General features: G+C 44.9%; 1 protein-coding gene across 3 annotated transcripts; it reads left to right on the forward strand.

Moving 5' to 3' along the window:
* The first annotated feature begins 1,132 nt into the window (after nt 1–1,132).
* Nucleotides 1,133–24,116, forward strand: LOC108158092. 3 transcript variants are annotated; one of them, XM_033392025.1, is made up of 14 exons: nt 1,133–1,519; nt 15,222–15,327; nt 15,397–15,631; nt 16,141–17,686; nt 17,747–17,916; nt 17,979–18,308; nt 18,360–18,457; nt 18,666–19,066; nt 19,128–19,454; nt 19,519–19,702; nt 19,791–19,950; nt 20,011–20,137; nt 20,205–20,350; nt 20,410–24,116. In XM_033392025.1, the coding sequence occupies exons 2-14, from the start codon at nt 15,254–15,256 to the stop codon at nt 20,719–20,721; spliced, it is 4,110 nt and encodes a 1,369-aa protein (XP_033247916.1). In that variant the 5' UTR covers nt 1,133–1,519; nt 15,222–15,253; the 3' UTR covers nt 20,722–24,116. The 3 variants fall into 3 exon arrangements, with proteins under 3 accessions (XP_033247916.1, XP_033247917.1, XP_017145748.1); XM_033392026.1 differs by lacking the exon at nt 1,133–1,519 and adding an exon at nt 4,933–6,226 and having other exon boundaries at nt 17,979–18,305; XM_017290259.2 differs by lacking the exon at nt 1,133–1,519 and adding an exon at nt 4,934–6,226.
* The last annotated feature ends 19 nt before the right edge of the window (nt 24,117–24,135 follow it).

Here is a 24,135-nt window from a genome sequence, read left to right on the forward strand (position 1 = left end):
CTACTGAGCCTTGGAAGACAAACATTTTCTCAATTATATAATATCCTTTTCTCTAGGGTATGAGAATTATTGTTGTCAACAGCTATTCACCAATAAATGCTCGTTTTTGATCTTCCGTCGAATATTCTTAGCTATATAGAACATTTAGCCATGCCCACATAATTTTATCCTATTGATGATTAAAGTTTTTCAAGATTGGCTAGTTTTTAGTCCTTGCTTTTATTGTATTTTGGCTAAAACTAGGCAATAACAAAGTAGTTCAACAAAAAAAACAGTCGTAATGTTGTTGGTATTTTAGGTCACGATGCGCGCATAGACTTTTGTATACCCTATTTCGCTAATTTCATATGAAGATGCAACGTAATTTATAAACTCCTTTTCTCAAATTGATATGTTTTAGACATATTCATGTATATTTTTAGTATCTTGTATATATTTATCTCGATCCTGATACCTACGGAGCCTGGGATGACAAACATTTTCTTAATTCTATAATATCTTTTTCTCTAGGGTATGAGAATTAGTTTTGCCTGTAATTATTGTTGTCAACAGTTATTCACCAATAAATGCTCGTTTTTGATCTTCCGTCAAATATTCCCAGCTATATAGATCTCTCAGCTTTGCCCAGAAAATTTTATATGATTTCTGAATCAATTTTGATCAGGATTAACTACTTTTTAGTACTCGCATGTATTTTATTTTGACAAAAAAACGGTTTTAACAAAAATGTTCAAAAAAAAAACAGTCGCCATGTTGTGACGTCAATGTTGCTGGTATTTGCAGGGTTGCCATGCTACTCATAAATTAGATTTAGTTCAACTGGCGCAACAGCCAAAATTTGAATAATCAAATCACCGTAGATTCGAAATCAATCAAGAATTGCCTAAAAAACATTGCATGGTGGCTCTAGTACTCGAATAAAGATCATAGTCAAGTATCGCGCCACTGTGTATGTTATTGCGACCAATTTCTCAGGGCTCTGCTTCTTTCTTTCGTGCCTATTAAATGCACAAAAGCGGGAACGGAACGCAAGAAAATCACAATAAAGTGTCGCGGATGCTTGGCGTCTCTGTCTCCGCTCCCGCGCTCGCTACGGCCGGGACTGTTTATTGAGCAAATCGCGAGCTTATCACAAACAAGCCCTAGAAAGCGAAAATTGGAAAATACAAAAAAAGAATACATATACATATGTATAATTATTAACCACAAGCTTCACAAAAGCTGGCTCCAGTAGCTATAAATAGTGCCGAAAATACATTTAAAATTCGGATGGCTAACGTTGGTTTTTCTTTATCGTGAATCGCAAATCTCTTAGGCTGCAAATTCCATTGTCGCACCTCGCCGAGTTCCTTTCCAGTTCGCAGTGATCGCAGTAGCGGGCAAAAGCCCGGCCCGCCTAGACTATTTGTCTCGCCTAGTGCAGACGTACTCACCCATTAGTAAACCCAAAACAAAGTTCTTTATCGCGTATCGCGTCATACGGAAGCTGTGCCCCACCGTCCACCCACCATCAGCAGGGGTAAGTAATATGGAAATCTTTATACACACAATCCGACAGCTCATCTAAAAAAATGTTGAGAGAGCTCACGTAAATAACGACTGCAAATAGTACAGTAGATATCGGCTATAAGTGAATTTTATGAACGATAAAGAGAAAGGAAGGCCCAAAATATTTGTTTCCATACCGATCAATCGTTGCCATTTTTAAGACATTATATTTCACTTAGCTTAAACTTTATTACAAAAAAAGAAAATCTTCCCAAAAGACGTTTCTTTTGGGCGATTACGAGCTATTGTATACTGCATCGGAATTCATTCACTTATAGTGCTTAACAGGAATCGGATGTCTCACCTTTCTGATACCATGCTGGTACGAATGGGAATATTTTTATCATAAATAGAATAAAGGAAATTCCTTCCACTCGTGGCAGCTAGTAAATTAAATACACATCAATTAATGGTAAATAGATAATCTATTGACAATTCGATTTTTAGATATTGGCTCCCTGTTATTTGCAAGGCTAAAAATACATTTTGTACCGCGGTATTAGTTGACATTCCATTTAGGCCGAAACAGTTCAATTTCAATCAGTTTCAAAGTGAGGGTAAAATGATCTATCTATTTATTTCCCACCCCTGTTTCATTAAATATAAGCGCTTTAAATTTTATGACCATTTCAGCTTTGGTCCAAAGCACACACAATACACATGCAAACATATACATGTATGAATGTTTGTACATATATACCAACATACGCGCCCTTTCCCCCTTTTGTACGGGGGCTCGCGTGGACGAAAAGTGGAAAGTTAAACAATAACACTTCCATAAACAAAAAACCCAACCGCACAACCCACAACACCCCACCCCACCCCACACACACCCACACACACACAAGCACACCAACAACTGCAGACGTATTCCAGGGAATGCCAATTTTGTTGAAATAAGCGTTTCAATTACCTGGACCTCCCCTTTACCCATACCACTCATGTATGTATGTATGTACATACGTATATATACAACTTTCAAAACCAACTCTGACCTGTCCTGCGGTTAGCACAAGGTATATTAAGTTAAAGGTAAGCCAGCACCTACGCCAAGCACCCTGCCTTCATCAGATCTGCCAAATAGAGGCTATCGTGAAAAGGCTTGTGTGTATGTATGTAACAAATGTTCTTATCAGGCGCGTTTTGATAGGGAAATTTCCTCACCTCACCCCCAGCTCCAGGGCATGTTTGGGATCAACATATTTTGTTGAGTGTACTTTATCATAGCTTAGCACCTGACAATTTGCTATGAGGTATACGGCCATTTCTCTTTCTTTCCCTCTTTCTTCATCGCGGGATTTTCCCTCTCCCCCCCTTAGCCTTCGCCTTGTCTTTTGCAATGTGGTGGCTGCTATGCTGTTGTTGCCGTTAGCTGCGCATCGTCTGAAACGAGTCCCTCCCCGGTTGCTGCTCCTGCAGCATGATGGCTGTCGTTGCCGCCTGTCTCTTCTCGCCTGCCAGGCAACGCTTTTGAGACACGAAGCGCAGCGGCAACTAATTTAATTAAATCCGATTAGTGAGCCGAGCAGTGGAAACTTTTAGAGTCCTTATCGCTTGGCTTCTTGTTGCCGCTGGAAACGGCTCCTCTCCCGCCCTTATCATACTTATCCTACTATCCTCGTTCCCTTTTTAGCTTAATGCTCTGCCACTCTTCGAACTGAATTATGTTGAGCATTTCGGGTTTTAAACAATTCAATCCGTTTGGTAAATAAAAAAACGAAGAGGTCGTGGCGCGCCACGTGCATGCAACAGGCTCCTTCCGCCCCCGCCCACACAGCGAAGGTCTATTGAGTTGACAGCCCCATCAGTCACTCGCAGAAATCCCGTTGAATCACGGGCCGCAGTTCTGCATAAAAAAACAAGAGGGCCGGAATTTCCATCGCAAAGAACGACCCTTCCTTTGCTGTGCTATGCCTCTGTTCGACATTCCCAAGCACACTTCAGCCGGCGGCACTCCAGCGACAGCGGATTAGATTCCACAAGTCAAAGGATTCGACGGAAGTCGGTAAGTAACTGTGAAAGCTTAACTCCAACGATTGCCGACTGAATAGTTGCATCTTCCGCGAATAAAGTGCGCCTTGAGATTAATTTAATGATAGTTCGTTTTGCACAGATGTAAACACGGCTGTGCTATATCCCCTCGAAAGGCGAACATTTCAAATACACCTGTTGACGTTTTGTTAAATTTATGACTTCCTTGCCGGATTAAAAGTTATACTTGGATTATGACCAATACTTGGACAGTAACGGGTATCGACTAGGGTATCTTTCCCTTCGGCCCCAGAGGCTGTCCTTCCCCTCATGTTTGCTTGTAGTTTCAGGTTCGCCAGGAACTGTGATTGTGATAAGGGGCCCAATGGGGAGGGTATGTTCATCTGTGAAAGGGGGATGTGTTTGTAAGGATGTCATAAATCAAATCAACAATGCAAGTCGACAACAACTACTGACTACAGTCACACAAAAGCTTAGTGTGAATAAGTATACCACCACCCTGCTTTCTCTTCCTAGATTGTGCGGCACGTGTCATGCTGTTGAGCGAGTCTATAACTATAGATATGGTTGCAGGGTTCTCGCCAGCTAGTAATTAATATTAAACCGAATATCAAAATCGCGGAATATAATTTCACAGAACGCTTAACCCAGTAATATCCCCACAAAAATAACGAAACTGAACAATTTTAGCGCAGTTCAGGTGAAAGATATTGTGGAACAAATTTTTTTTTAAATTAAATTGGAAATATTTACTCAAGCTACCTGCTTAAATATAGGGGGGTTAAGTGTGTTAAGTTCCGTTCGCCTTAAAAATTTCACTCAAACCATCTTTGGTTTGAGTTCTTTTCTCCTTTTTTTGTTCTGTTGCCTTACTTTCTAATTCTTTCTAAATTGTTTAAACTTTTCAACCAACCAAAATTGTAGAAACAATGTTGGAAATTTTAAATTTTTCTAAGCACCTTGAAAAATTAAGATAGAGATAATTTAAAAGAGAGAATTATTATTAGAGAGGTTTGGTTTTGTTGAATTTAATACGTTGTTTGATTCCGGACTATGATTTCATAAGTTGGTTTAATCACCAAGAGATTCTTTACGAGTATATAACTGTATGGGTATATATTTAATATGAGATATATATCATATATATAGTATAGGTATCAAAACTATATCTAATTTATTTTTTTATCAAGCAACTGGCTAAATAGCTTTTTTACCTATTTTTGCGTTGCAAGTATGAGCCTTAGGTTCGAACATCGTTCTCTCTCTGTCTCTCTCTCTCTTTGTTGTTGTGGCGTTGGTGGTTTGATGGCGATTGCGCTCAAACCCAACGCAACTCGAATCCAACTTTTCCACTCATGTTGGATGGTATGTTAAAATGGTTATAACGGTATAGTCGTGGGCTTTGGGCCTCTTTCGATACCTCTATGTCGTGGGCAACAGCACGTCTATCCGAGTGCGGCGCGTGCAGCAGCAGCTGTTGTGGCCAGCAACAACAACAGGGACCACATCGGCATCACCATCCTCGAAGTAGGAGCACTGGAAGCAGCAGCAGCAGCAGCAGTGAACGGAAAGGAAAGTAAAGGAAGGGAGGAGGAGCGGGCTTAAGAGGAAGTGCTGAAACGGCGCGTTTATGTAAAGGAAGGAGAAGAACAAGGTGAAATTTGAGCCACATAAGAGGAATAGTTTATCAAAAATACAATAGATTAAAGAGCAGCAAATGAACAAACGATTGAATTGAATTGAATTGAATTGCATTGAAGAGTGTTTTCCCCTTGAACAATGTGACAATAAATTAGCCGTAACCTGCACCTTGTTATTAGCACCTGGATCCTAGTGGATTATACATACACACATACTCGTATTTGCTGCTCGAAACCGTTATTTTGTGGATTGTACTGGCGCTGGCTTGGAAGCCCAGATTAAAAAAAAACCGTTAAAAGCCAAACAGCTAGTAATCAAAGTTAATTTACCAATACAAAGGCATTGGATGCTGCATGCCTAAACCCACCATACACAAGTATCAACGGGCACAACGTGTCGAGAACACGTAAATTCTATTTACGCAAATAATACTAAAGAAAGCAACAAAAAGAGAAAAGAAGAGACGAATAAAAAGAATAAGAGGCTGCGAGCGCCAGAAAGTAGGCAACAGAAGCCACAGCAGAGCAGCAGCAGCGGAGCAGCGCAAACAGGATACTTAAAATATACACACGCACTTTCAGCCACACAAAAAACTCATACACCCACATACATATACTGTCGTCCTGGTGCCTGCTCAACGTCAACTAAAATTGTATTGCCTCTGTCTGTGTGAGTTCATATTTTTGGACTGCCTCTCGCACATGCCCTTGCCCTAGCCCTTGCTCCTCACCCCCCGCCACCCAGCCACACAGCCACACAGCCACCCAGCCACCCAGCCAACCGAAACAACTTGTGAGCAAAGCACGAAATAAATATAAAATAGACCCGAAACAACAACAGTCACTGCTGCGCGCTGCCGCTGAGGTGTTTTGGCCCGAGGCGAGGCGACGGGCGCAAAGCAAACACCAGAAAAAAGATACAGAAGAAAGATGCCCGAATGCTGGACAGAGATTGATGCTGGCTGCCGCCGACGTACAGCAACAACGACAACAACAACAACAATACCAACGACAGAGAGAGAGACAACCGACAGCAATTGAGAAATGTAAGTAATGCACACACACACATATTTACATGCATACATATATACATACGAATGAGCTATATATACATACATACATATATATGAATGTAGATATGTATTGGGAAAAAATCTTTATGCATATTTTTACAGCATTTAAGTGTGAAATGATGTGTTAGCGCATTATTTGACTTGGGCTCCGAAAATGCTAAGCCACACAGAAACAGAAAAAGACAGAATAATAGAGAGACAGGGAGAGGAAGAGAAAGAGAAAGAGAGAGAGCGGAAGGAAGGAGAGACAAAAAAGTTTGGGGCAGAATGAGATAGAATGAATTTGTTGAACCCAGTCCAATGCCCAGTACTGGTCCCAGGATCAGGCGGAGTTGAAGTGGAAAACAAACAGGGCAACATGGCAGATACACACACACACACACGCACACACACACACACAGACACAGGCTACAAGGAATCAAACTTAGACATCAGGTTGTATGATACACAAGTTGTATCAGCTTGTGCCTGTCCCTGTCCTCTCCAACTCGCGCAGCATTCGAACTCAATTTGGATGAAATAAATACACACACACGAACAGGGACACGATGCCTGCTTACTGAGGGGCATAATATACTCTCTGGGCAGGAATTGGTATGCCAAAAATTCCAAAAATCGATGCAACGCAACAGAAAAGGCCGAGCAACGAAAACGGAGGAAGAAAAAGCAATACAGAATATTTATCTGGAACTCTGGCTAGCATAATACCAAATATTTATGCATAAAACGAAATCAGCATCATGTTTCAGGATAAGTCAAAATTACACGACCCGATCAAATACTTAAATCAACAATTCCATTCTCGATAAAGTGCACTGGGAAATCAATTAGCAATGTCTGGCCCGATAGCAGCGACCAGACAAGGTCAGAATCAGAGCAGACCCTGCTCGGGTTCAGGGAACCCAAAGACATGGCCAAGACTTTAAATGAGCTTGATTAAAGGGATTGGAAATTGTATTCCTAGTGTTCACAGGGGTCAAGGCGCCATCAATATTATACTCGCTACTCAAAGTAAACAGAGTTCACGTGTGCATTCAAAATGCAGCAAATCTCACCATCTTGCTTTGCTGTGATATCATCGCACACACATATCATCGTTTTTACTTTGGTAATTTTTGTAATGATTCGATAAAAACGTAAACGCAGAATCATAAAGACTGGTTATTTTATATACCAGATTTCCGAAAAGTGGAATAATTATTTACGTTATCTCTCCCAGTGTGGCTTAGCTTTGAAGGGTAGATTAAATATCAATCTATCGCTGCAGCACTAGCTTTCTTTCAGTGAGACCTGTAATTGAAAAACAGCGCCCTCACTTTCCTGGCTTTAACGTGTTTTGATAGCTTGAAAGAAAACATTCCAACTGGTTAGAAAATTGTAAATTTTGTTAAGTAATATCACAAATGCATACCAAAAGTATCTGAAATACATATGTATATCATAGTCCATAAGAGATCGATTTAAATTTAATAGCTCCACAATTCAATCATTTATTTTATGATTGTATAAATGTGTGCAAATTTCTTGGTAAGCGCCCACAGATTAAGAATTATTCGTAACATATTTAACTAGTCCAATTCCCATTTCGTCCTGGAAATGCACGTCCCAAGCAACAACAACAATGGAATAGATAAATCGCTTCATTCCACTGCTCTGATCAGATTTTAATGAAACTCCCTGTGACCGGGAAACACTCCAAGCGGATTAAATCTGCAGTGGGAGGAAGAGTGAGGAATGTGGAATGTGGGGTGCGGGTGGAATAGAGAAAGGATAATTTAATAAAAGTCTGGGAATTGCGCAGTGAGCCACAGAGACAGACACGGACAAAGATAGGCCATGACACCGCCGGTTGCAGTCGCACCGCAGCTCCTGAAGTCGCCTGAAGCTGCAGCCTTTCTCAGAATTCTCTGCGTCCTTGACATTCGAAATGCACCTACACCTACCCGCCCTCCGCTCTGGCCTCCTACTCAGGAGAGCGGACTGGCGCGTGGTGGCCCACCACGGGGACGGCTGGCCAGACTGTCAAGTATTTGTAACTAAAAGCTTAAATTCTTCGTAACTTTGACTATCTGATTAAAATTTGAGGTGAAAAGGAGGAATGTCCGTTGGGGGGAACCACTGGAGCTGGAGCACTGAAGGTGGAGAGTAAATTATAACGGACAACAGAGAGAGGGGCGGGGGCGAGACAGAAGAAGTGTTCAAGAACGAAAATCAATTTCCGTAACACCCGACGACAAGGCAAACCGAACAAAACGGAAACTGAAATCGAAAAGAGGGAGGGAACGGCAGGGCCGTGATGTCTTCCTTTTTCCATCCACTGTACATACATATACGCTGCATACGAGTATGACCACGCTGCCCCGCTGCCCCGCTGCCCCACTGTTCGTTCGTCTGTCTACCGTTAACGGTTCGATGAGCACGATATATGTATGTATGTACACTCTGCAAACTGTATTTCTCTGGCGGCTCTTCTGGCTGTCGCCTCATTCTCCCTTGCCACTTGACACACACGCATACAGCTGTACGAGTAGAGGAGGCTGACAGGCACGACACCCATCATTGCCGTGGCAGGCAGTATAAGCCGCAGCCTGCCACGTGCGCCCAGCGAGACGTTAGAAACAAAGCGCCAGCGTCAGCGTCAGCGCCAGCGTCAGCGTCAGCATCAGTCAGCGCTGCCTGGCCGCATTAACTAATGAAAGTAAAGCATGTCAGCCCAGGACTCTGGACTCAGGACTCCGCCCCCCGCCCCCCGCCTCAGCTCCCTTCGATCAAAATGTAAACTGACAAAGAGGACAATGGCGTTGACGATGACAGTAAATATTGTACGTACAATGTGTACAATGTGGTCCCCATCCCATCCCAGCGAACGCATCTAGTATTCGTACACTTCGAAAAAGTTTTTTGAAAATTTACAGAAAATGTGGCATTTATATTCCTTCCTATTCTATAAAAGCGCAGTGCTGCTTTCCACGAAAGTTTGTTTTTTCCGAGTGCAAAAATATCAATTGCAAAAATGCTCTCTTTTGTCATCGGATTTGGCTGCCAGTCCTTGCTGCTCACCGGAATATATGTACGTGTATGTTTTATATGTGTATTTTGTAAGAAATAATTGGATTTGTTATTAATGAAGCAGCCTCAGTTCTGTGCATTCCCAGTAATTGCTTGTGGCACAATGGCATTACCTATTTTCCAAGAAGGGAACCTGTATGTAATGCTCCGCGTGTATCTTTTACAGACAAAAAGAATCAAACAAGTCTGAGCTTGTCTTGCGATAGTCACGGAAATAAAACTAGCAACCTAAAAAAACACTTTGGAAGCGATTAACGAGTAGACTAATAGAAATGGAAGGAACTTTTTGCAGATTGTACTCGTAACTCGTGTTTCTATCACACATTTCCATCCCAAAGTGACGCCCCACATGGCGATAGGCTCCTTCCTATTTGCACAGCAACCTCCATGGGCAGCTTCTTTGCAAAACTTTGAGGGCTTGTGTCTATGCAAATACGAGTACGAGTACGAGTAGGAGTAAGTTGTGTCAGTTAGTTGGGGTCCTGCGCCAGAAACCCTACTCGATGGCACCGGATCGGCATCGGCATCTCACTCGTACTCGCGCACAAATCTATCATGACAGCTGAGTGGCAGGCAAACAGCATCCAATTGCAAGGAGTGCTCCGGGGACGGGAACGATTGCGAGTATGTGCATCCGCATCTCATGTGGCCGATCAGATGGCAGCGGAAATGAGACGCAGTGAAAAGGAGACCAATCGATGGGGATGGGATGGTTGGGTTCCCAGAGAGAGGAGTTCTCGTTCTCATTCCCCGACAAAGATTGTCAATCAGTCGAACGAACGCCCTTTGAATGTAAAATGGAAATGGAAACCAAACGTTTAATGCTGGGAAACAGCGGAAACGCAGGCCACATAGAAGCAAGCACATGCAAACGTTTATCTATAAGATACAGATACATAGTACAAAATTTAAATTGTTGAACAATTCGTCCTTCTCCGTTTTGACTTTGAAGTCGTCCCCCAGTCCCTGTTTCTATCCTTTCTTTCCAAAGCCATTTGCAGCACGCGCTCGAACATCTATCCATACTCGTACGTGCCCGTTCACAATCACATTACAGGACTAGTATCGCACACCATCGCATTGCTGATTGCACAATTACGAACAAAGGCCTACTCTCTCCACATTCGCTGTGATATTTGGTTTGTTAATTGTATGGGCGTGCCCAGCAGCCTCTATACTGGCCGCCAGGCTGTCTGCACTTGCGAGATAAAATAGATTGTCACATAATTTCACAGTAGAATCAACTGTGAATCAAAACTTGCAACTGACTTTTCAAAACGAGGTATCCGTCTGGTCTGTCCTGCAGCATTGACGGATGCTTTTGAAGTTCAGTAATGTGAGATACATATTGTACATACTCGTATGACATCTATGGGCTCCCGAGGGCGTCGACGTCCCGGCTTGGTTTGGGACGGACGAGACCTCAAAGTTACCTGGAAGGCTGTTGCCGCCTGCTGCACAAACTAATTAAATGCTCAGCCATAATTTATGTGTGTCCCGTGTCCGACAAATAAGAAGCGGCAACATAAGCAGCGAGTCGGCCATAAATTTAAATTATGGCTGGAGCTGGAGCCAGAGCCGAACACGAGCCAAAAGTGAATACATACGCATACAACAACAGATAGAAAGAGAGAGATAGGATGGAAAGAAGTGAGTGCAAAAGTGCCAGCACATTTTAGGCATAGCTGAAGAGCCCTGCACAGCCAGCACTTCGTCCTCTCTCTCTTTGACGCTCTGAGCCATTCTATCCTCCGACAGCGCTGACCAGGATGTCCTTGTAATGAAATTCCTAGAACTTTGGCTTGGACGGTGGTGTTGGTCCCTGGATGCGCTGGATGTGATGAGCTCTAGGCAAATATGCCAAGGACGATAAGGAAACCTGAATTTGAATATGTTACATGTGCCTAATCTGTCTCACCCATGTCATCTGACCCTGATTGCACAGTCTTGGCAGGATGTAGGATGTGTGCCAGACATTGTGCTCTACCCTCGATAATTGGCCCCGTCCGTCCTCCAACCCTCTGCGCCATGGACAATGGACACAAGTGTTGATATTATTATGATTCTCAAATTCGAACTCCTATTACTCAACGGCTTAGTGAATGTTCGACTGCAAGCAAGGGTTCGAGTCTTAGCAAACAAAATAATTTGCCACTGTCCTCTTTAAGGGAAATTTTCCGCATTATCCGCATTTTCCCGACTGCTGATTAACTCAGAATTCCATTTCCATACGCAATACTTCGGGAAAATACTTTCGAGCATCAATGGTAGGAAAAGAAGAGTGGCAAAAGTAGGACTCGGAGTAGGAGTAGGAGTAGGCGCGGGCCAAAGGCATCCGCACAACTAGACGTATACTTAATAATGTGTACCAAAGCTATCAGGCCCACAGGAACAATTGCTGGCGTCCTGTCTGGTTTGGGTTTGTGGAATTTCAACCTTTTCAGACTTATATAAGCGGGTCTGGGGCTGGTGCTGGTCCCATCTGGACATCACTGAGATTTCTGATCTGTGAGTGGAATTTGAGAGGCTGACACTTGGCAAATGCGTCAACAATTTGGATAATAACCTAAAGGTCAGCGATAGATTAGGGAGCAATGCCAGGGAACGGAAGGGGAGATCCACGCCCCTAATATAATTTAATAGCCTCGTGCTCCCACGCCTCCTCCTCTACCTTCCTGGGGCAGGCTGATTGCTTTTGCGTTGCAAATTCGTTGGGTAACTTTTTGGGACAGGAACGCGGGACTGGGCCACACAAAAGCAAACAATTTATGGTTCATATGAGCTGGGAATTGCTGCTCAGCATACAAATTCCAGGCAAATAGAATTTGTATGTTTATCCTGTCTCCATATATATTCCTCCCTCTCTTTCTTTGGTTGTGTGTGTATGCTAATAGGAAAATTCTATGCATTTCCATGTGTGTCTACATACGAGTATTTGCTTATAAAACTGAGGAAAGGAAGCGCCTGATAAATGAACGTTTTAAATGTGTGTTGAACTGAAAGAAGAAACCTCATTCCATCTTATGATTTGTATGCGAATGTATAGATTATGAACCGTGATTTTTATACCCGATACTCAAAATGAGTATTGGGGTATATTAGATTTGTGGTAAAAGTGGATGTGTGTAACGTCCAGAAGGAATCGTTTCCGACCCCATAAAGTATATATATTCTTGATCAGCATCAATAGCCGAGTCGATTGAGCCATGTCTGTCTGTCCGTCTGTCCGTCCGTCCGTCTGTCCGTCTGTCCGTCCCCTTCAGCGCCTAGTGCTCAAAGACTATAAGAGCGAGAGCAACGATGTTTTGGATCCAGACTTCTGTGATATGTCACTGCTACAAGAAAACTTTGCCCCGCCCACTTCCGCCCCCACAAAGGGCGAAAATCTGTGGCATCCACAATTTCGACGATACAAGAAAACTAAAAACGCAGAATCGTAGAAGATGACTATATCTTCTAGAGTGCAAAATCTGAACCAGATCGTATAATTATTATAGCCAGAATCAAGAAAACAATTTCATTCTTTCTCGCCCTGTCTCTCTCTAACACACGTAGCATAGCCGGCTTTGCTTAGAGTAAAACATTAGCGCCAAGATCTCAGAGACTATAAAAGCTAGAGCAACCAAATTTGGTATCCACACTCCTAATATATCGGACCGAGACGAGTTTGTTTCAAAATTTCGCCACACCCCCTTCCGCCACCGCAAAGGATGAAAATCTGGGGATATTCAAAAATCTCAGAGACTATTAAGGCTAGAGTAACCAAATTTGGTATCCACACTCCTGTTAGATCTTACTATAAAACGTGTATCTCAAAATTTCGCCCCACCCCCTTCCGCCCCCACAAAGGACGAAAATCTGTTGCATCCACAATATTGAGGATACGAGAAAACTAAAAACGCAGAATCATAGATAATGACCATATCTATCAGATTGCTGAATCTGGATCAGATCAGATCATTTTCATAGCCAATAGAAACAAATCAATTTGCAGTGGCTACGCAGCGCCCGACGTCACGCTCAGACTGATTTTCTGTCTCTCTCTTTGTCGTGTCGTTTAATATTAGCGGCGTCTGCATGGAGGAGAGCCATACTGACTTAGTATCGGGTATAACCGTAGAGTTGAGGTCTCCGCAGCAACTCACAACGTTCCCCCTCGTTTTTTAATAAAATAAATCCCAACAACAACAATTGAGAAAATCCAATATGCTGCCATTTTTATGGTCAAAACAAGCAGAGAAAAACTTTCAATAAATACTTCGTGCGAAAAAGCACTTGTTGCTGTTGTACGATAACTGCGATTCCTACGAAGCATCTAATTAAATGTTTTTTATTAGATAATTAGCTGGAATGCCAAGGAAATAAATAGTTCAGCAAAGCAGATTTGATTGGAAATCCGACTTAAATACAATTTTAGCCGAGGAAAACTTATCTAATTATGGTTTTCTATCAGTTATGGGTTCTATGAGTAAACTTTCTCCCAGAGTAAATAGAAAACTTTTTCCTCGGGGAAAATTTCAATTCAGACAGCAACTCCATACAAATGCCAGGCATATGCAAACTCGGACGCAGGGATATGGAAATGGACACGAACAAGGGCCTAGGAATGCACGTGGTGGTCGAGGTGGAGATGGACATGCCGCCTTCTCACCTGCCAGAGTTGATTGCATCCTATTAGTGTCAATAGACGTCCTTGACACATCATGAACTCCGACAGCTCGCCTCTGCTCGACTAAGTGGGTGGCCAGTGGGCGGGTGGGCAAGCGGGTGAGTGGGAGTGTGGGCGTGTGCGCCTGCAGCTACCAGAAGAATGGATGCAAAATGTGGGTTTGTTTTTCCATTGTTCTGTGTGTTTGTTCGCCCATCAAACACCCCTTGCAATATTTCACCTGTTGACTGTCTCGCTCTGGCATAGGACTCTGTGGATTTATGTGCCTCCGATTTAAGTAGGTCACACCAGCATATTGACGAAATCCTTTCCAGGCTTGCTGACTCGTAGCTAGCTCGTAGATAGATTATCGTATAAAAGTATTGCATACTCGTATAGATTGTGCGCAGGGACCTTCTAGAGCCATCGCATCCTCCGCATCGATTTTAGAATATGCAAATATTCACTGTATTCCGAGAATTGCTGTATCCGAACATTCCAGAATCGGAGATAGCCACGTGAGTGGTCCTGGCCATTTGGAGTTGCAGTGTACCAGTCTCTGAAGGACTCTACCTATAGAAGAATACTCGTAGAACTCAATTCAGGGCACTTTCATTTGTCCCCATTTGTTGCTTAAATGAATTTCGATACAAACTCAATGAAAGCTGTGCTGCAGGGAGCATCTCTAGGGCCCAAGAGCCAACATTCACTCTGACACAATGAAGGCAGCAGGACAGTCGGTGCGAACGCGAAGGCGATGGCAAAGGCAATTTGTGGGGCAAGAGGAAGTGGCTGCTCTTTGTGTTATGAACCAACTAATGGCATCCATTAGACACAAAAGACCAAATTGCGTGGCACGATGCAGATGGCATCAATACGTTACGTTCCATACAGGAGTGTGTGTGTGTGTATGCTGTATGGCAGGGATCTATTGTCACGTGCCCGTGCCCGCCTCTACATACATATATGTATCTCCCTCAGGCTTGTCCCATTCCAGTAGTAGTGTGTGATGGGGTCGATTGTGTAGCTGATTCGTACGATTTGAATGACTTGCACATGCCGCACAGGCCGAGTCAGGCGGAATGTCAATGGTATAGTTTCCTTTGGATATGCATGGTGGGCAGACCGCTTGGGCCTGGGGACTCAATTTGGTAACAAAATTGCAATTGTAATTATGGTTTTTTCGACTTGTGATCCACATGAACGCGGAGATCACTCCGATAATCGACTCCATTTCGTTTCCCATTGCAGCTTAAACGATTAAGCCCTGAACGCACTCGAACATGAATAAACAATTCCTGAGCGTCTCCCAGGAGCAGCATCCGCACTCGGCCGACGACCAGCGCAGTCGCTCGCGGTAAGGTGCCGTCCCATCCTCCAGTCCTGGCTCCTGCCTCACCAGTAGAGGTCTCCTTTTCTATTGCAGCTCGGAGCGTGCCGCCAGCCTGGCGCTGCCCCTCAACTCTCTGCTGGACTTTTACGACAAGCAGCAGGAGCAGTGCAAGTCCGTCACACTGCTGCCACTGCCCAGCTCCAACCACAGCAGCCAAAGCAGCAGCACCAGCAGCATCGTGCGACGCCACTCCTCCCACTATTACCCCATGCTCGAGGATAAGCAGAAGCCGTCGCAGCTAGGCTCCAACGGGGGCAACGAAAGGCTGGTAAGTCCAACCCCCAGAAAAGCTAGCAAAAAGTCGGCTTTCTTTTCAATACTCACAGCCGATGTGTCAGATCTGGCTATAAAGCTATGCAGCCATAGGAGGGGCCTCTCTCCTCTGTTCATTTCATTTCATTTCCTCCTGCCCCGCTGTGGCAAACATTGTCATCATCGACATCATCACCTGCAACGCAGAATGGACTCGAGAATGTCCCCTTTTTACAAATCCGGATCAGCCACACCCACACCCACAGCCCCACCCCCACCAGTGAAAGCTTTTTCCGCTATTTGCCATTCGTGCAGAATCCGCGCCCAAGCTACATTCGGCTTAGCAGCTTAGTCCGTCCGCCTGGATCCAAGGGATTTGGCTCCGTGGGCTTAGACTGAGCCACAGGCAGCTCGCGGAATATTGCTATTTGGCAAGCTATAGCTTTATGTACATACACCTCCGACCTCTGACCCAGCCTCTACTGTTTCTCCCGCTTCTATGGCTTCTATGGCCCGTCGACGCAGGTTACCATGACGGACCTCAAATATGGCAAGTCAGCGCCAATGGGGGCTATTGGGGCAGCCAAGCAGCAGCAGCTGGTACGTGTGGACACGCCAGTCACGCCACCGCCGCCCATCCCGCGTCGCATGCTGCGAGGCAAGTCTGGCTGGCAGCCGGGCCCAGCCGGACAGGAAGGCGCCCACGGCATTGGGACAGTGTTTGTTTATCCGCAGCCAGCAAACGTGACCACAGAGGCAGCCGGGCTGCAATCAGCACTTCTTGTTGACATAGCCACACGTCCGGCGCACGGATATTCGGATGCCGATGGTATTTCCGATGACGACCGCATGAGCCTGGAGAACTCCGTGTTCGATGAGTCGCTGACCTCCACACCTGTCAAGGTCGCTGGCTACCATGCCAACCGCTACGCCGGGCTGGGCAACATGGCCAAGCGGGCCCAGCGCTCCTCCAGCAGCACCGTCGACTCCGCCTACGGCTCCTCGGGAGGGCACAGCGAGCGCTTTGCATCCAGCTCGACCAGCGTCGACTTTCGCAGCCGGTTCTCCTCGGTGGACACACAGTCCTCCCTCGACGAGAAGCCCTCGTCCATCCCCATTGACTCCCCCCTGGCCAAGGATACGTTCCGGCTGGAGCGCGACCGGGAGAGAGCCGTCGTCAACGATGCCATGCACAAGCTCAACAACAACAATCCCAGCCTCGGCCTCGGTGTCGAGTTGGCCAGCAACAACAATGTCGTCGCCAACAGCAGCAAGCTACCGACGGTGCCGGCCCGAAAGCAGCCACCAGTCAAGATTGCGCCTCCCATCAGCAGCGGCAGCGGCAGCGGCAACAGCAACAGCAACAGCTCCGAGTCGAATAAGGAAACCAGCAGCGTGTCTGCATCGGCCTCCACCTCGTCGGCAGCTTCGGCTGGCTCCAGCACCATCTCCAGCGGCACCATGTCGTCCATGTCGCTGGGCTTGGGCATGGCTCCCGTGCCCGCTCCAGCTCCGGCTCTAGCTGCAGCTGCAGCTGCTGGCAATCAGAAAGCCATCAGCCAAAAACGTCCAGGGCCACCGGAGCCGCCGCAGCGAATGAACAGCTCGTTTGATTCCGTGGATAGTACTCCCAGGGTTCACGCGGCACCGCCCTTGACCGTGCGCAACAAATTGCGAAGCAACAAGCCGCCGCCCATTGTCTACCCGAAGCTGCAGCAGCGCCAGGACTCAACCTTGTCCAGCGACAGCTACTCCATCAGCTCCAGTCCCGGCTACAACTCGAAGCTTATGGAGGTGCCGCTTCTGCCCTTGGCATCATCGAGTCAGAGCGGTCGCAAGGGCAACAATCCGGGCATGGCCCAGCGCCAGCAGACGCCACTAATGGACCTGGCACCCACACGCTTCAGCAAGCTGCTTCCGGCAGTGCCGCCGCCGCGGGGAAAGATCAATTTCCGCCAGGACTCGACCATTTCTAGCGATAGTTTCAGCCAGACTTCCAGCCCCGGCTACAATTCGAAACTCATGGAAGCCCCACTTCTGCCCTCCTTGTCGGCAAAGCGACTGTGCAGCGGTAAGTGATAAGAGGACATACGCGACACTCAAACTGTTACTAACTGATGTCGAATCCTAGCCCCGGCTCCGATTGTCTGCCGCCAGGGAGTGCAACACGAGCCCATCGAGGAGCTGGAGCCCCCGCAGACGCTGTCGCCCCTCAACAAGACGAGTGCTCCGCCCAGCAGCTTGCAGACCATTGTGCGCTTTCAGAATGGAGCACCCCACACCATGTCCTTGCAACATCAGGTACAGTGGCAGAACCTTGAAGCCTAATCCTAGAAAAACCTACTCAATCGATGACTTTTTAGATCATCAATCGACGCAAGAGCTCCAATCCGTACATCACCAACGGACGCTTGAAGTTCCGCCTGTTCCAGATACTGATCAACGCCTTTGCTCTGCTGGCCATTGCTGGTGGATTGGCCGCGTACTTCAACGCCTATCCGACCATCAAGTTCGTGAATAAGACCATCATCAACACCATCCATGTGGAGGAGAACTCGAGCTTTGGCAAGAACCCCGCCCCCGGCACCTGTCTGCCCATCATCGTGCGCTTCTGTCAGGGCCCGCAGATACCCTACAACTACACGGTCTTCCCCAACTACATCGGTCACTTTGGTCAGCTGGAGACGCAAGTGGTAAATATGGTGCGAGCTCCTTGCCATCCTATTAATCCACCTCGCTTGCAGGACCTGGACTCTTACGAGGCTCTTGTGGACGTCCGCTGCTATGAGCTGGTCTCCCTGTTCCTGTGCACCCTCTTCGTGCCCAAGTGTGGTCAGAGTGGGTGAGTTTTGAGTGGGTGAGAAAATGCATGGGTGGATCTAAGATGAGAGGCGATGAACAGACTCTGAAAGATGGGATACAAGTATTTTGGGGGAACCTGATAAAAAAGATTAGGGATTAGGTAGACTGAAAAAGGGCCTCAAAAGAACATGTGCATGATGTGCATCTTGAATCCTGACTAAACAAGTTATATCCATTCGATTCCATAGTGCCACAGTGCCGCCGTGCAAGACGCTCTGCACTGAGACAATGCGCCGATGCGGGTTCTTCTTCGACGTGTTCGGGCTGAGTCTTCCCGAGTATCTGAACTGCAAGCTCTTTAAGGACTTCCCCAGCTCCGAGGACTGCGTGGGTCTGGAGGAGGTGCGTGACGTTATGATAGCGGCCTCTAATCCCAGGTGCGATGGCTTTCAGTGCGACCAGAACCGCTGCCTGCCGATGGAATACGTCTGCGATGGACACTTGGATTGCATGGACCAGACCGACGAGGGAAGCTGCGACCGGTGTGGCGTGGACGAGATCTACTGTGGAGACAACCAGTGTATTGCAATCAAGCACATCTGCGATGGTATCATCGACTGTCCGTACGGCCAGGATGAGCGTAATTGCCGTGAGTATTGGGATCCTCTTGAGTCTGATTGAGCCCTCACCATGATCCATCGCCTTTGCAGTGAGGCTGAGTGAGCGGAATGGGGATGTGGGCGCAGGGGTTCTGGAGGTCTACCGCATCGGACAGCGCCAGTGGATGCCCGCCTGCGTAAAGAACTGGGACCGGGCCGTCTCACCCAGCGCCGTGTGCTCCATTCTTGGCTACTCGGCCGTGAACGCCACCAGTGTCCTAACTCAGCGAACACACCGTCCGCTACTGGCCTCGGTTAACGTCTCCACCGACATCTGGAAGATGTACGCCAAGCGGCGCTCCACCCTGATGCAGGAGTTCGCCAACTGCAAAAAGACCGAGGACTATCCCATGGCCGAGCTAACGTGCTCCAACTATGGTAAGTCGAGAAAAAGTTCTCCACTGTTGGAATGATGGCTGACGGCTGTTTTCCACCCTCATAGAGTGCGGCAGGGTGAAACGTGGACGCCACAAGCCCTCCAGGCGGATCATTGGAGGCAGCCAGGCCAATCCCGGCAACTGGCCCTTCCTCGCCGCTATTCTGGGCGGGCCCGAGAAGATCTTCTACTGCGCCGGCGTCCTCATATCTGATCAGTGGGTGCTCACCGCCTCCCACTGCGTGGGCAAGTAAGTACCGCATCGCCCTTACTGCCACTGCCATTCCATTTCCGACTCTGCCGCTTAATCCTGTCCTGTGTCCTTTCTGTGGTTGCAGTTACACCGTCATCGATCTGGAGGACTGGACCATTCAGCTGGGCGTGACGCGCCGCAACTCCTTCACATACACGGGCCAGAAGGTCAAGGTAAAGGCTGTCATTCCCCATCCGCAGTACAACATGGCTATTGCCCACGACAACGACATTGCCCTGTTCCAGGTAGGTTTTCTGGTCTCACGAACATCACTACATCCATGTAATGTATCAATTTTCCCACAGTTGGCCACGCGTGTTTCCTTCCACGAGCATCTGTTGCCCGTTTGCCTGCCGCCACCAAGCGTGAGGAATCTCCACTCCGGCACCCTCTGCACCGTCATCGGATGGGGCAAGCGCGAGGAAAAGGACCGTGAGTGAAGCCACTGCCAGTCGGGACGGGACGGGAATATTGGACTGATCTCTTGTTTACTCCACAGCCAAGTCAACCTACGAGTTCATAGTCAATGAGGTGCAGGTGCCCATTATCACGCGCAACCAGTGCGACGAGTGGCTCGACAATCTGACCGTCTCGGAGGGCATGGTATGCGCAGGCTTTGATGATGGCGGCAAGGATGCCTGTCAGGTGAGTAGCAGCTTCGAGCCGCTTCGAGCTGTGTGTGGATAAGGTGATCTTTTTTGCAGGGTGACTCGGGTGGTCCGCTGCTCTGTCCGTATCCGGGCGAAAAGGACCGCTGGTTTGTCGGCGGCATTGTGTCGTGGGGCATAATGTGTGCCCACCCAAAGCTGCCCGGTGTTTACGCGAACGTGGTGCAGTATGTGCCCTGGATCCAGGAGCAGATGCAAAAGCATGCACGACCTATCGGCGAGGAGCGCATCAACAAATATGATTTGCATCCGGGCGGACCTGACATGCTTTCCAAAATAGCCACGGATCCCTCGCGAAACGGGAAGCCCTATTACTACACCCACGGCAAGGTCATGACCCATGACTAAACACAGACATAGATTTAACAGAAGTAATGTATATGATGGGATAAGGAGAGAGATGAGATGCAGGAGAGACATCAGTGGACAGACGCAGCAAATACTTGAATACAGCATTTGTGCTTACAGCATTGCAAAAAGTACACAAAATAGAGTTCCAGAAACCGGAAACACCCAGATCAGAGGTGCTCAATGTGGCGAGCGATGGATAGGATATATTTTGCTACTGAACTTACGGTATTTTGGCGGATCTCGACGCGTATCGAGCTAGCTAGCATAACACCGATGCAGGCAACATAATCATGTGTCAATTTGCCGAATTTATTTGTCAATTTTTTTACAAAGAGATTTCTATGAACCCAAAAGAGAGCAACTGAAGGAAAACCAAAGATAATCCAAACCAAAAAGGCGAAACTATATGTCAATAAATAATGAATAACCGATTTATATATTTACACAAAAAAAGAAGATAAACGATATACAATACATATATAAACACGGAAGAGGATGTGGAGTATACCCTAAACCTAATCTAACCGATATGTAACCGATTGGTAAATGTGTCTAAATATCCCGAGTCGTCCCAGACAATAAATCAATTTCATAGCTGAATTTCGTGTTGAAAGGTACTGTTAATGGAAGCCTTTCTATAAATAAGAAAACGGCAAGCAAACATTTTATTAATCCCAAGACAAAAATGTATGATTGCCGCCAAATAAATATACAAATATATTTACATATATCGAGAAATTAATATAAAAAAAAATAACATACCTACCATATAGTAGATCCAAAACTATTAAGTGTTAAAAACTAGAACGGAAAATAATTTCTGTAGACACGATCTATGTAACTAAAACTAAACAAAAGGAAACTGCTGATCTACAGCATTTAAGGGGTGTTCCTGTTGCAGAATCTTCTTCAGAGAGCTGGTCGTATACCAAAGAATCTACATGGTAAACAGAGTGCAGTTGACAATAAAGATAACTACAAATGCACAATAAGCAAAATGTTTGCATCTAGTATATAAGTAATGAAAATAATAACTATAATGCGTGGGTTTCAGCTTTAAAAACACGAAAGAACAAAGAGAAATGTCACAAGGAACAGTACAGTACAGTACAGTACAGAATATAAATGTATATGTTATATAATAATATAGTATGATGAGCGATAATGAAGTAGTAATCCATATATGTGCTGCTTGTATTATTTACTATTCACACTGTGAATATCAGAATGTGTCTGTCTACATTCTTCTCAATAGATAATAGACATACAAAATATATAACTAAATATTTAGAGATATTTACACATCGGCTCAACTTGTTTCGCACGTGCCCCAACCAAGAATATCACCATGATTGGTACTATTTTCCCTACATTTCCCTCACTCATTCTATACCCTGAACCTATGCCACCTATGCTTACCTTAGGCGTAGGGTAGCACCTAGTAGACATGACATACTAAGGTACAACTATTTTGCTAACTGAAAAAGGAGAAACGAAAAGGAAGAAAATGTATGTAAAATATTCGTAACGTAACAAAAGACTCAAAATTGGTTGTTTCAGCTGACAGAATACACTAGAACACATACTACACACCACACACAAAGTTGAGCTTTGAAAAATGTACAGCTTTGGCCAGGATTTCAAGTGCTTGATTATTAAAAAACCTATGATTTCTAACGTATAACCGTTTACCGTTTACTAATAGCTCTAGTTGGCCTGTATACATATACAAATATAGCTATATAGCTATACATACATTCATATACATATATGTATATATATATATATATATATATATTATATACATGCATGTTTTGTACAATCAGTTTACAAGTGAAAAAAATGTATTACTAGTTTTAATGGGGGTTTAGTTTAATGAAGCGCATATTACACAAGGCACAACAGCATGTTTAAAAAGAACATGCACACAGAAAGCGAAAAAAAAAAACACACAAAAAACAAAACCAATATGTAACTGAAATATATACAAGAAATATACATATAACGGTATAGATATATTCTATATATATATACATATTGTAGCTGTAGCTTTTAAGCAGATGTGATGGTGTCTAAATATATACATACATACATACAAACATGCATATTAACAAGTGGAAAAGCTTAGTTTATACACAAAAGAATCTGTGGCTTTTGTAGAATAAGCCGAGGAAAACCAACAGATAAGATATATCAAAGACAATACATATAAAGATATACATATACGAGTATTATGCTTGTTTCGATTTCGTGCATTATATATATCCATACATATATAGAAAAATATGTGCAATTTTTGTTTGACCTCTTTCCCTTCAGTTTCTCGATCTGACTCATATTCATTTTGCAGTTCTGATCCATCCGATGTGATGTGGATGGATCGTCCACTTCCAGAGCTATTTTTATACACCCATGCTAGAGGCATGCTCCAGGCTACTATCAAAACGCTTAGCTTTATGTACACTTAGTCTAAACGAAACAAAAAATGAATAGAAAAATGAATACGTCAATATGTTTAAATGTAAAAATGCTTAGCATTGTCGTCAAGTGAAGTGTGAGTGAAATATGTTACATGCGGGGGTCACCCGATAGACAGGGGGCCCGGCATGAATTAGCAGATTAGATAAATACTAAGTACAATATGCATACAATCACAAAACAAAGTCCCACGAATAGGGAGCCCGCGCAAGCCCCAGCATCCTAGTTGAATAGCCGTGCTTGAAAGATTCGGTTCTTTTCCGCATGCTCCATGACACTTAAAAATTACATAAACTAAATATAAATTATGAAGAAAACCGATTAACCGAAAAAAACCAGAAAACTGTAGCGAAACTTGAATGTAAATGTAGCAAAATTCCAAAAATTAAGAAAAACCTGGAAGCTGATTAACAAACTAGATGAATTTACATGCGTCACGTCACGAAAAAGCATACACAAGTATCAGAATATCAGAATATACGATTACGAGAATATACAATACATATATGTATGTATGTTTAAAGAGCATAATTCGATTCGAGATTGAGGAGAGAAGCAGGAAGCACTTGTTATTTATGCACAGATGGAACTTTGTAAAGAATTTACAAGATCAAACATTGACAATAAAATACAAACTGAATTTTTTCCTTTGAGCTGGACAAGCGCAGCGCATCGGAAGCATTGAGAATTTATGAAAAGTTTTACAATCCGTGAAATTGTTGAACATTTTTTTTGGACAAAAATAGAGATTAATAACTTTGACTTTGACAATGCGGCGGTCATTTGGGACTGGCCATACAATAACTGGAAGAGTGCAGAAGGCCTAAATAAAACTACATATAATACACACAAACACGTATAACCAACTAAATGCTAAAAGCAAAATGTCATACATATATACATGATATATACCTACACACGTACATACATATA

Source organism: Drosophila miranda, chromosome 3 (assembly GCF_003369915.1).
Source record: "Drosophila miranda strain MSH22 chromosome 3, D.miranda_PacBio2.1, whole genome shotgun sequence".
NCBI classification, from domain to species: domain Eukaryota; kingdom Metazoa; phylum Arthropoda; class Insecta; order Diptera; family Drosophilidae; genus Drosophila; species Drosophila miranda.

Coding starts and splice junctions, on each gene's coding strand:
- LOC108158092 (XM_033392025.1), top strand. CDS start 15,254: ATGAATAAACAATTCCTGAGCGTCTCCCAGGAGCAGCATCCGCACTCG. Junction 19,455..19,518: donor GCTAACGTGCTCCAACTATG/GTAAGTCGAGAA, acceptor CCACCCTCATAG/AGTGCGGCAGGGTGAAACGT. Junction 19,703..19,790: donor GCCTCCCACTGCGTGGGCAA/GTAAGTACCGCA, acceptor CTGTGGTTGCAG/TTACACCGTCATCGATCTGG.